The sequence below is a fragment of the Callospermophilus lateralis genome, chromosome 1, assembly GCF_048772815.1.
Source record: "Callospermophilus lateralis isolate mCalLat2 chromosome 1, mCalLat2.hap1, whole genome shotgun sequence".
Lineage (NCBI taxonomy): Eukaryota > Metazoa > Chordata > Mammalia > Rodentia > Sciuridae > Callospermophilus > Callospermophilus lateralis.
This window is the reverse complement of record NC_135305.1, coordinates 92,362,416-92,375,320: the sequence shown is the minus strand read 5'-3', so window position 1 is coordinate 92,375,320 and position 12,905 is coordinate 92,362,416. Positions and strand designations below refer to the sequence as shown.

The 12,905-nt window shown below is 40.8% G+C and overlaps 1 protein-coding gene across 3 annotated transcripts in view; it reads left to right on the top strand.

Annotated features, from left to right (window-relative positions):
- The window catches only part of Elmo1 (engulfment and cell motility 1), a 551,061-nt gene that overhangs the window by 519,925 nt on the left and 18,231 nt on the right, over positions 1–12,905 (top strand). For all 3 annotated transcript variants that reach the window (XM_076864020.2, XM_076864023.2, XM_076864025.2), the window contains exons 19-20: positions 5,163–5,270; positions 12,710–12,792. In XM_076864020.2, coding sequence (XP_076720135.1) covers positions 5,163–5,270; positions 12,710–12,792 — 191 coding nt within the window. The remainder of the gene's footprint in view (positions 1–5,162; positions 5,271–12,709; positions 12,793–12,905) is intronic.

The following is a 12,905-nucleotide window of genomic DNA, read 5'->3' as shown; positions in this document are numbered from 1 at the left end:
TAACTGTAACTCATTTTAACAAAAAGGCAGATATAAATAAATGCATATTTTTCAAGTAAAAGCTAGTTCATTTTCAGGAAAGGGGCACTTTTCAATAAATCAGAATAATGAATGATCTCTGTTCCCTAAATATGGAGGGCCCTGTAGTGTGGATGAGAGAGGCCACCATTGAATGGAAAAGCAGAAAGACTTGATGATTTATTGAGGCCAGCCAGCCAATCCGATGGAAGACGCTTGATGGATGCTTTACGAGTTTTACTCATGTAGTTAGACTTTGTATGTGCTTTACATGTGTTTTATTCATGCATTTATGACCATTACATAACAAATGAAGAGCAGGACATTTTTATAATTTGGCCAAGGCTCCCAGGTAATAAGTGTCGGGGCCATTGTGATTTCAAGGCATCTCAAGTCCTCTTTGCAAGTATTTAGTTAGGGCCTCTGGATTCACCAGCTGTGAGAAGAGACAGATGTCTCTAGGGAGACAGAATTCTGAATTCCCTAGTTTTGAACATTCAGTGAAGTGAGAAAGATTTGAAAGGTATGCTGACCTTCTTCTCTATCTTTAGCTATTTTTTTCCTTTTCTTGGACCAATAGAGAAGTTGTGCATCTTGTCACCTAGAAGGTGACATTCTCTTTGAAGGCATTGCTGGGTCCTTCTTGTTTTGTGACTTGGAATGTTTCCATCTCAGGCAGGAAGCAGTCCTTCTCCTGAACACAGTGAAACTTGGCATATTTTAGGTCAACCTAGGATAAATATGAAATCCTAGTGGAAGTGCTCTAAGAATGTAGTTTGTATAAACTCTCTGCTTCCTGAACGCAGGATTCTGAGGCCTTGTGGGTCAGTAGCCAGCTCCCAACTGTGGGCTCTGTGCCCAAAATGAGGATGTCCCCTGATTCCCTAGCAGAATTGATTAGGACTTGATTTTTGCTGTTCTTTCTGCCTCACAGAAAGGCCAGCATGTCACACTCTTTAATGGACACTATTATGTAGCTTGCCAAGTCTCCCCTGAAGACCTGGTGACCAGCTACCTGTAGATAAGTTAATTAAAGTGAAAGAAATTTTAAAATTTGTTTCCTTACTATGGAATAAAGCAGATACAGAAAATTTCCATCACTGCAGAAAGTTCTGTTGGACAACACTGCAAGGAATCTAGTTGTCAGTGGTAATGAGCTCCATAATAATCTATGTGACTTTGGGGGTAGCTTTAACAGCCCTTCTTACCAGGTTTATGAGCTATGAAACCAACTTTTCCTTTTAATCCTTTAAACACAATCTCTCTCTCTCTCTCTCTCTCTCTCTCTCTCTCTCTCTCTCTCTCACACACACACACACACACACACACACACACACATCACACACACGGGGATGGGGGGAAGAAAAGACTGAAGTACAAAATTGTCTCCATATTTTTGAGTTTAGGAATGGAGAGATGGCTATTAACATACTCTCATTCGTAATTGACTAGAAGACCTCCATATTAATGCTTATTTTCTCCTTAAATGCTAGTAAACAATCTTTGATAATGTTCTCATCATTTCCTGCTGATTGCTTTTAGTGACGAAATCCACTCTTTTCTTTGCCCAGAGGGATTGAGGGACTAGTAACATCCTGCTGGGTTTTGAAAGGAAAATGCACATTTTTCTTACCGTAAAAGAATCTGCAAATCAAGCTGCTGCTGGTAGCTGACACCAAAATTGTCTCCACCAACATGTCAGTGTGCTGTGCTGGTAGTGGCTGGCAGTTGGACTCTCCTGCAGCCCCACCTTTGAGATAGAAATGCATGGCGGTGATGATTCTAAACCTTCCAAAACTGGACTCCAGCCTTCAACCTGAGGACCGTGCTGGCTGAGCACCCCTGTTTGGATTACTGGTCAAGGCAAGCTTGTCAGCCTTACAGCCCCCTTCTTCCAATGTTCTGTCATCCATCCAAGACTTCCTATTTGATGAAGAAGAGCTGAACACATCACTTATGTTGGTGATGCACAGATCTCTTTATTCTATCATTTTGGTAAATAACAGAGAAAGAGAAACTTGTATGAGAGCAGGATTAGCCAGAGGTAGGAAGAAAACCAGCGAAGAGTGGCATAGTATAAATCAAGGGACTTTAATCTCCTGAAAGGACATTCTGTCAGGGACATACCATATAGTTATGGCAGAGTTCCAGGTAGACTTTAGTGTTTCTTTTAAATAAGCCTCTATGGTAGATTTGCACGGAAGATGGTTGTTTGCCTGCTAGAACCCTGATAAAGAGTCACTGTTCCCTGATAGTTTATGAACACAAAAAGATATTGCATGGGAGGTCCTCCCTTTCTTATTTTCCTTATAGTATATCCCAAATTCCTGATCTGTCTTTGTCCCTACTTCCCAGACCTGGGAAACAAGTATTTCTGCCATCTTTCTCTTAGCCACCATGAAAAACAGAGGGGACTCCTTTTCCTTGAGCTTCTCTATTTTCTCTCTCATGTCTGCCATTTGTTCTAATGATTTCTTGCTGCACCCAGTAGAATGCTGTCTGCATCGCAGAGACACTATAATTATTTAGTGGATGAATAAATTTCTCCTGAAAATATAAGCAGCAAAGTGTTTCAAAATCTCACAAGTGAATATATCTTACAAATGAATGCGTTGTATAATTTACTCATATCTGTTTGTATTAAATTGTATGTATCAGTTAAGTTTCTTTACTCTTCCCCTCAAAAAATTCTGATATAAATGATCGTTGATTGTTGTGCCTTATTGACTCCTTGTCTCCTTGAGTTATCCCAGTTTGAAGAGAGGATTCCTAAAAGAATAGGCTAAGACATTATTCAATACAAGATTGCCTTTTCCAGGTGTCAAGTCTCACTGATTTCCTTCCCAGCTTTCTCTCACTCACTTTGCCCAAAATCCTACCTCAGAGGTAGTTGAGGAGGGAAAGCCTTATATAGCCAATTGTGGTCATCATGGGGCATGGAGACCAGATGAAAGGGGAAACAGCCACCACAACCTGTCATGCCAGGTTCCCAAGAGCACATTGGATACTCAGAAAAGAGAGCATCCTCCTTTGGAATTCACAATTCCTATTGTGAATTTCAAATCAAATTCTCAAATGTGTGCTCCTCATGGAAAACCAGTAATTGCACATTTGCCTAATTAAAATGGCTATGAGATACTCAGGGAATAACTTCTCTCCCTTTGAAGTGCTCTCCCAGAAAAACAACACTGAGCTTTGTGTATATATAATGTTGAAAACTGAGCAATTGAAGATGTTTTCCTAGCCATTAAATGACCTTCTCCACCATCTCAAACTTTTCCACCAGAGGTCAGATTCCTGTATATATGGATTGCCATATTCTGACTACACTCAGGAATTCTCAAGCCTCATGTGCACACTAAGAAAGATAGGAATCACAGAGGCACTCAGATTTTGTGGCTCAAGTTGGGGTATTTTCCTTGTTCGTTGTGACTTTTACTTCCATTCTTAAAATGTGTTTCACTATTAGAGGAAAAACTGTTAAAACATGATTTTGCAGTGAAAGCAATTTTAGATGGAAAACCACTTTTCTTAAAATGTAGTGGAGAGCTTTTTTGTCAGAGTGGTTTCAAAACAATTTGGGATTGCAAGCACAGTAATGAGATGACTTGACCGAAACCATAGCATTATCCAGCTGCATAAAGCTACAAAGGGCTTGTAGATAACGGATGCTGTGTGCCCTGAGGTGCTATAACCCAGTGCCCTTGGGTCTTCATTGATAAATTTAGCCAACACCTACTATACAGTGTTTATATGCCAGGCACTGCACCCAAGGATTGGAACATTGCAATTATGAGAGGACAATGGCTGTCAGCAGAGAGACCCTGACTTCTACACACTGTCAGGGCCAATGAGGATCTAGGAGCCCTCTTTAGCCTTCTGTAATTGTTCACAGTACACCCACTAAGGCCAGTTGCTTACCTAGGAGGGAGGCAGATACAGGAGGACACTAAGGTGGTTGACATGTGAGAACTGGTAATGCCAGTCTAATCTGTGTTCATGGTACAAAGAACATGCTGGAGCAGCTCAAAGGACAAGAGGCCCTTCTGCTGAAATGATCAAGGGAAACCTTCCTAAAGGAGGTGGTGGGAACAGAGCCTGTCTGGCTACAGGAGTATTGAAGTTCAAGTTCTTTATCTATACATCTGTAGGTCTATAGAAAGGGCTCTTACTTCCCTCTCCTTGCGTCACAGGCTTATTCAGTATTTCTTATTACCTTTAGGGATTGAGGGCGTAAAATCAAGGAAATTATTTGTAAGAATAATCCTAAGGCCTGGGTCATGCCCATTCAGAAAACTAAATTTAAGATATTAGGAAGGAGATAATTGTGTCTTTATTCTTTTGCTAAATTCCTGAATCATTCAAGTGAGCCTCTCATGATTCCTAGGGACTGTGTGTATCACTAGTCCCTAGCAATTCATTCACTGGTCATTATGTGCATCAGCCCCTAAGGGGTGGGGGTTTGTTATGTTAACCAAGATGTGGCCTCTTAGACAACTCTCTGAGCAGTCTGAATCCCTCAGAGAGGAAAGTGGAAGTCGAAAAGTTTTAAGAAAGCTGTTTCTCCTTCATCTTCCACCCAATTTGTAGCTGTGATACTGCAGGTGATGGTGGTAGTATTGACTAGGAACTGAACCCATTGCCTCTCAGTGACAATGCTTTGTAAGTGAGCTACACCCCAAGCCCTGTTTTTTTGTTTGTTTGTTTGTTTGTTTAATTTTTGAGACTGGGTCTTATTAAATTTCCCAGGCTGGCCTTGAACTTGTGATCCTCGTTCCTCAGCCCCCAAGTAGCTGGCATGACGTGTCACTGCACTTAGCTCTCTCCCCACTTTTGTCAGACCTAAAGAATGGTCCCCTGGGTAGTTACAGATACTGGTTAAATACCCTCTGGAAACCACCAGGATTTGGTAACTTTCCCAATAGCTACCAAATAGGACCAAGCAGGACAGGTGATACCTAAATATCAAAATCAGAAGGAGGCTTACTGCCTGGGGCACTAGAATTCATACTTTCTCAAGATTTAAAATCAAAGGAATTATAACTTTTACCTGTTCCTCTAGGTTAGAGTATTAGACAATAATCATGCTAATATTTTTGAATACCAGAATCACTTATCATGTTAACTTGTGTTTTTCTCCACAGACAAGTTTTGGTATTGTCGGCTTTCTCCAAATCACAAGGTCCTACATTATGGAGACTTGGAAGAAAGCCCTCAGGGAGAAGTGCCCCATGATTCCTTGCAGGACAAATGTAAGTGGCTCTCTCACGTAGGACACCTGAGTTTTGGTTGGTTGTTTATTTCTTAGTCACAATATGTTGTGCAACAAAACTGTCTAAATAAACCTTTGAATTTGGTTCATCTTGTGCATCCACACAGAGAGTGTAAATGGGATGCTCAGACATTGTTCCTGAAAGATATAAACCTGGAGCTCAGATATCTGCTTTTCACATACTTTATCCAGATGGATATTTCAGGGATCCAAAATAACATAAGCCTAATTTTGTCAATTATCTTTTTTTAATGACCCAGAAGACTTTCACATAACTTACATGCTTGATCTCTACCATATTTATTCATGATGGTTTAATGTATCCCATAATGATAATGTAGAGCCAATGGCAGCTCCAAGTATGGTTGAGTTGCTTCAGAGAAGTAATTCAAATACTTTGAAAACTTATGATGAATGAAATTCTATTATTTGCTAAATATTCCTCAAGATATATATTACTTATGTTTATTTGCGCTTTTTTGTATGTTGTTTGTTTTAATACACAGGCTTTTGAAGAGGGAGTTATAGGAAGGATTCTTTAAGCCCTATACCAAACCAAGTGCAAGTTTAGTGCAAATTAATCAAAGCATTACAGAAACAATAAAATACACAAGGGTGATGATTTAATTTGGAAGAGAAATGAAAAAAGGGAAGCACAGCCTTGGAGGATATCTTAGCCAGAGAAAGCAAAGAGGGAGCAGTTAGGACATTTTACATAACCTCTAGAAGTTATACCAACCCTGGGGTGTTCAGATAAGCATGTCCCAGAGTCTTGAATCCCACCCCAACACTATTTCACTCCTTCCTCTTGTCACCCCAGGGCCCATGGAAGTCAAATTTGGAATACTTTCCTTACAGCTCATGGCCATCAAAGACGAAAATAAACCACAAGTGAGAAACTTCCTGACACTTTCAGACTCTGGGCTGACATCTCAGGCAGATAACCTGGAACATTCTGTCTTTCTGCAACTTAAAAATGGGACAATCTGGTCTTTGTAGTGTCATATAGTTCTTTTCCTTCCATAGGACAATTCCCTTCCTAGCCCACATCATTGCCACCCTAAAGCTGGGAGAAAGAAATCTGAAATCTGCTGCAAAGTCTGGGTCCTTGCCTTTGCATACCTACCCAGGGCATCCTGGGCTTTTGCCTGTAGATGAGGACACTATGATCATAGTTCAAATATCCAGGATGGTGGTTCTCTAGGTGTGGGAACTTCTTAGAAATACAAATTATTAGACCTACACCTCTAGACCTGATGAATCAGAAACTCTGGGATAGGGTCTGGCAAACTCTGTTTAAACAGACCCTCCAGGTGACTCTGATGTCCACACAGGTTTGAGAACTGCTGAGCTAGAAACTTCCTGATACTCCACATAGTGAGTCCCTGAATCTGGCTTTTCACCAATAACTAACAATTTTTAAGTGAATGGCTAGTGTATTGCCTACTTTAAATTTTGTAAAAATGAATGTTAAAAATTAAAATCTGGGATTGTGGCTCAGCAGTAGAATGCTTGCCTAGAATGTGTAAAGCGCTGGGTTCGATCCTCACCACCACAAAAAAATAAATAAATAGAATAAAGGTACTGTGTTCGACAACAACTGAAAAAAAAATCTAACTAAAGTTTCATATCACAATTTCTGTCACAAAAGAAAGGATACTTGATCACACACACCAAAAAAAAGGACCTAATCCTAAAATAATGATCAGTCCCTTCTGCTGGATAAATTAGCTTTATGAAGACATACAAGTGCCCTCATTTCCCCCCACTTAAATTGATGAAAACTCACTGGTGAAAACTTGTGAACTAGGGACCATCCAGGGCTGGTAATTTGGAATCATTGCTCATCCTTGTGGTTCGATGAAGAGTCCGAGGTTCTTAGAGGTCAGAGTAACCAGCAGCTCTCTGGGAGGACTCCCTAGCCCTATTCTTCACCTGCACAAAACACAGAGAAAGTGATCTGGATGGGAAAATCAGTTTATTTCACTCCTTCCCCTGTGGCCCAGTGAATCGACCCTCCCTCTCACAGGACATGTTATATATCCTCATAATTACAGGGATAAAATCCACTTCTCAATCCTCGAGTACTCATATGATTTGGAGGTTTGCCACCTGCTAGGTACAGCACACCCATTCCAGCTGACCAGTTGCTTAGGACATGGGCAACCCCACTCCTAAGAAGGTTCTTGCATGTGAACAACACTGAAGCCCTGTGTGCATACACAAGCTGACACCCCCTCCTGGGTTCATACTCAAGCTGATGCCCCCTCCACTTTACTTAAGGCCTCGCCTCCAAGAACCCAGGATGGAAATGGCTATCTGGCAGCGAGGAGTGCCAATGGCATGGACAGCCACTTTTCCAGAGTGGTTGCAGAGGAGCAAAGCCTGAGCTGCAAATCTCCTCACGGCTTTTGGTGGTGGCCATGGAATGATGCTAGTTCTAGGAGGTTTCAGCAGTCCCTCCTGGCAGTGCTTCCAAAATGCTTGTTCCTTGTCCCTCTCTTTCTTCTGCTGCCTTGGAAATCCAGTAATATGAAATTTCAAAGCCCATTCCTTATCCTGGCACAGTGGTGCACACCTGTAATCCCAGAGGCTGGGGAAACTGAGGCTGGAGGATCATGCATTCAAAACCAACCTCAGCAACACCGAGGTGCTAAGCAACTCAGTGAGACCCTGTCTCTAAATAAAATGCAAAATAGGGCTGGGGAGGTGGCTCACTGGCCAAGTGTCCCTGAGTTCAATCCCTGGTACCACACCCCCCATGCACACAAAAAAAAGCCCACTCCACAAACACTTCATCCATTGCAAGATAGGTTGATAATGAGAAGTTGTGAGTGAGTGTGCATGTAGGGGGTGTGTGTGTGTGTGGGGGGTGAGATTGTATCTGTGTCCACCTCTTTCTCTGGCCTGGGAAACAGAAGTGTACTGCTTCAAGCATGCATATTTTATTTAAAAAATAAAATATAACTAAAAAAATTACAGCAAAAGTTACAAATCACAGTTTTCTTCACGAAACAAAGGACCCTTGGTTACAAAATAGTAGGTAAGAAGGACCTACTCTTAGAATAAAAGACAGTTCCTTCTGATGAATAAACTAGCTTTATGAAAACACACACCAGTGTCCTGGTTTGCATTTTGTTCCAATTCTGCATTCTGCCTGGAGCAAAATAGCTCCTCTCTTGGAGCCCTTAAAAGTCAGAAAAACTTATTCCACTAGGAAAATGAGACATTCCTTTAATTAATGTTAAGTGCCTTTGCTCTTGCCATGTACAATTGGCCTCTCTTAAGACTGAGGGAAAAATTGTCTTCCGCTCTTTGAGTTAATCAGGGCTGAATATTGAGATATTGATGAATCCAATAGTGTAATTGAATCCTCTTAATTCAACTAGCACTAGGAAAGATTGAGGGCCTGTCCTTGGCTGTCTTCTTCCCTAAAGGTTTAGGAAATCTCTCTTTTCATATGCTTTTTTGTTTGCCAGGAAATGTGGTCCGCACAATCCATATTTCCTTATATCCTTCTCACCCTACTTCCCTCCCCTCCCCGGGGTGGGGAGGGATTTATAGGCTGTCATCGTCCCCACTAGACACAGGGCTCTATTGCTTCCCAGCCATGCCCCAGGCCCCTCGCAGCCTCCTTTTGAAAGAATCTAGGCCAGCACTCCTCACTCCCACATCAAAGGGACAGGCAGAAAAGCACAGGCTGATGCCCTCCCAGAAGGAGATTAAGCCTGTCATGGTAGGTGAGGATAGTGCTGATACAGCCAGGCAAAGTGGTGCATTTGGGTCATAGAAGCACAGTGAAGGATTTGGGTCCCTCCATCTACAGAGAGAGTGAACTTTGATTATTGATAATGGGAATAATTGCAAATGACCTTTGTTAAGTGCATATAATATGCTGGGCACTGTGCTGAGAGCTTGACAGAAATTTCCTTCTACCTACAATAAAGAAGTAGACATTACCATCCTCATTTTACATCCTTATTTTTCTGCACCTTGGTTAAAGATCACAAGATTAGTAAATAGTAGAGCAGAGATCTAAATGCAGCCATCCAACATCATGGCCCAAATATTTCCCCATACTCTTTACTGACTAGATTAAAAATCATATGTGATCTTGGCTCCAGTGTTAGGAATTAATTCTTAGAGCAACCCCTAAGATAGATAATGTTATAATTTCACCTTGCAAATGAGGAAGTTGAGGCTCTGAGAACTTAAGCCCAAAGTGGTAGAAAAGTAAAAGGATCTAGAATTCAAACCCTGGGTTCCTGATTCCAAAAGCACAGCTCTTCCCATCATGCTATGCTGCTTGGCCAGCCTACTCAGGTTGGAGAGACCAGATTCTGCACTCAACAATCCTGAAGTCATCCTGCCCCTCCTCTGTGTCACCACCCACAGGAGCTTCTGCTATGGAGCTATGTACTCAAGAAAGTGCTCAAGACTTATCAGCTGCTTTCTGGAGACAGCTTTGCCTTGCTTGGTTCCCGGTAGTAAAACTGAAATTCTGTTCATCATGGTGGCCACATTTACTTTTTTCAGTGATATTTTTGTTTCAAATTAAAATTAAAGTTTCTTCCACACATACTAGGAAAGAGTTTCCTAAACATTTCAGAAGTGACAAGTATGCTCAGTATGATTTGGGGTGCTGGCATCTTCAAACCATAGTAATAAATTACATCTTAACACTGGAGCATGGAGCACTAAGCCCAGCTCTGTCTTTCACTAGGTATGTGACATTGTATAACTGATTTCTTCTCTCAAAACCTCTGTCTTCCCATATATAAAATGGGAATGTTGAATCAAGATGGTCTCAATCAAACTTGAACTGAATAATTCTAATAAATGAGGCCCCGTCTCAGAGGATAAGAGTAGGGCTGTACTTCTTGTAGTAGTGACCCTCCTGGTTCTCTTATCTCTGGGTCCCACCTCTTCATTTTGCTCCAATGTAAATACTGGCTTGGCTTTGAAGTCATTAAAATCCCCCTATGACCTCCTTAGAACATATATTCAAGAGCATAAGGCTGACCCCTCTTGACCCCTCTGTTTCTGCCCCTAGGACTAGCAAGTATGGCATTTTCAGTCCTTCCTAAGCTTAATCTTCTGGTGCATCTAGAGGAAAAACCATGCAAAATGCAAAGCTACTTTATATTTGGTTTTCTTTTGTGAGTTTCATAATCCTATGAGTGAGATAGCAGTTTATCTCTCTAACAAGGGACAATACATATTTAAAAAGATAAAATAGTGTACTTCCACAAAACCCACTGGGGAAGTAACTTCTTCCCTGAAGTCTTCCCATTAGAGATGAACTCACCTCTATCTTCCTCTTGTCCCATTCCATACAATGAGTTTTCAAAGCCAACAGGTAACTTACTATTTGTAGATTGTGAAACCTCTCTATAATTCACTGGCCACGTAATATATTATAGAAAAGACTTTCTACAATGTACTTGTAATACAAACTTCATATGAAGCTTGAGGTTTATTGAATTGGTGTGCTAGTCATATTAAAAATTCACTTCACTGTGCCCATTGAAATTTTAATCAACTTCCCAAAGTGTCTGAATCTGCCCTCTTTAGGGTATTGATTAGGCAGCCAGCTCAGCTACTAAGAGCAATAAGACTGATTTTTCATTATGAAAATGGATTAAAGAAGTACTGAAGTCAGAATTTACAGTCAAAGGTAGATTCAGGAACCATACAGACAACCTACGGCAAGATGCCAATCTAAAGGGGCCCAGGTAGGGAGACAGAAAAGGCATCTGAAGTAAAGAATTATAATACTCAGGACAGACTGCACTGCCACATTTTGCTGTAGAAACAAACTATCCCAAAATCTCAGTGGCTTAAGCCCAACAAAAGTTTGTTTCTCATGTTATCTAACTTGCACCTAGGAACACAAGCCAATGTTGGCTTTGCCATCCATAGTTGCACCATCTGAATGAAACTTGTACTCCGTCAGTTTCTGCAGCTGGGGAAATGGAATAGAGAATGTGGGCTTTTTACTGGCTCAATCTAGAAAAGAAGCACTTCCTCTTACATTTCATTGGCCAAGGCTAGTCACATGACCCCACCTATGTACAAAGGCTATTGGGAAATGTAGTCTTTCATGTAGCCAAAAGAAGCAGAAAGGCAGGTATAAGTGAGCAAATAATGTCTACCAAAAGGGTCTAGAATCAGGGCTTCAAGATGGAGGAACCCATGAGGTGAGGAGCCTACAAAGAATCCTGGAAGGGCTTCTACAACCCCACTGCTCTTATGGTAGAGAGAGCTTGAGGGCTGTCAACAGATTTGATTTTAGTTTATTCAGAAAACATAAGCCTTCCTGTTCAGTTGTTTCAACATTCTTTGTTCTGTAATTTTATATTTATCAACTTTAAAACCAATTTTCTGAAAAAAAAAATATACAATCTTTAACTGTGAAATCTCACATTCTCCTCCTGATTTGAAGCAGCATAAGGAATGGATCACTCAGAGATCCTAAATTCCCACCTTTGGTAAAGACAAGCTAGTCTGCATGTGCCTATAGATTCACAATCCTCCTGGGACTGAAGGATTAGTGATTGGAGAAGGAGGGATGACTTTGCATTTTTACCTTAAAGTTTCAAACCAGCCTCCTACTATCTTCTCTTGGTTGATTTTTAACAAAAGTTTTAAATGCAGAGATGTTTTCATATCTTTTCTTATCTTCCTCCACCTCCTAAGACATGAGATAACATCATTTTATCTAACTGCATTATTTTAAGAATTCCATATCTGATTAAGGTTTCCTTTATTTCAGTTTAATTTCATTGTCTATAAAATAAGGATAATCTAACCTACTTCTTGTAATTGTCCCAAGAAATAATGAGATAGTATAGGGAGAGATCAAGGAGTGAGAGTTCAGAACTGTTGAGAGTCAGGTAAGTTTTTTGAAATAAGGCTGCTTTCCCTCTTAATCCCAAACTTGGAAACTACATAAATGCAGATGCTATAGAGAGAGATACTGACATGGAAAAAGCACTTGGCACTGCTCCTGGCACACAGAAGCCCTCTGTCATGACAGTGTTCATCTGTTGATGCGTTTACAATCACTGTTATCATTGCTGCTTCTAATGCCATCACTTCAACACTCCTAGAATGGTATATATATATATATATATATATATATATATTTAGTGTCTTTGTTTTAGTGAACCAGACTTTGTGGACATAGTTCTTTCTCCCCACAGATGCGTTTTTACCAGAATATAAGAATGTGTTTTAGTTTCTAGTCCTGGGACACAGCCTGACTTCTCTTTTTTTCACCACTCTTCTTGTCTCTTTTTTGCAGTCATTTCTGGGAACAGCAAACGTGGAAGCAGACTCAGTGCTTAGTTCTGCTTCTTTATTGATGATGAAGCTTTCAATGGTGTCATTACTTTCATTTTCTTTTATGAATTGCAGTGCCGGTGGCAGATATCAAAGCTGTGGTGACGGGAAAGGACTGTCCTCACATGAAAGAGAAAGGTGCCCTTAAACAAAACAAGGTATGATTTCCAAATTATTGCAAATAGCTCTATCTACACAGTGCAGTCAGGGACTGTGATGTCTCAGCCCTCCTTTATAGCTTTGTGTGTGTGTGTGTGTGTGTGTGTGTGTG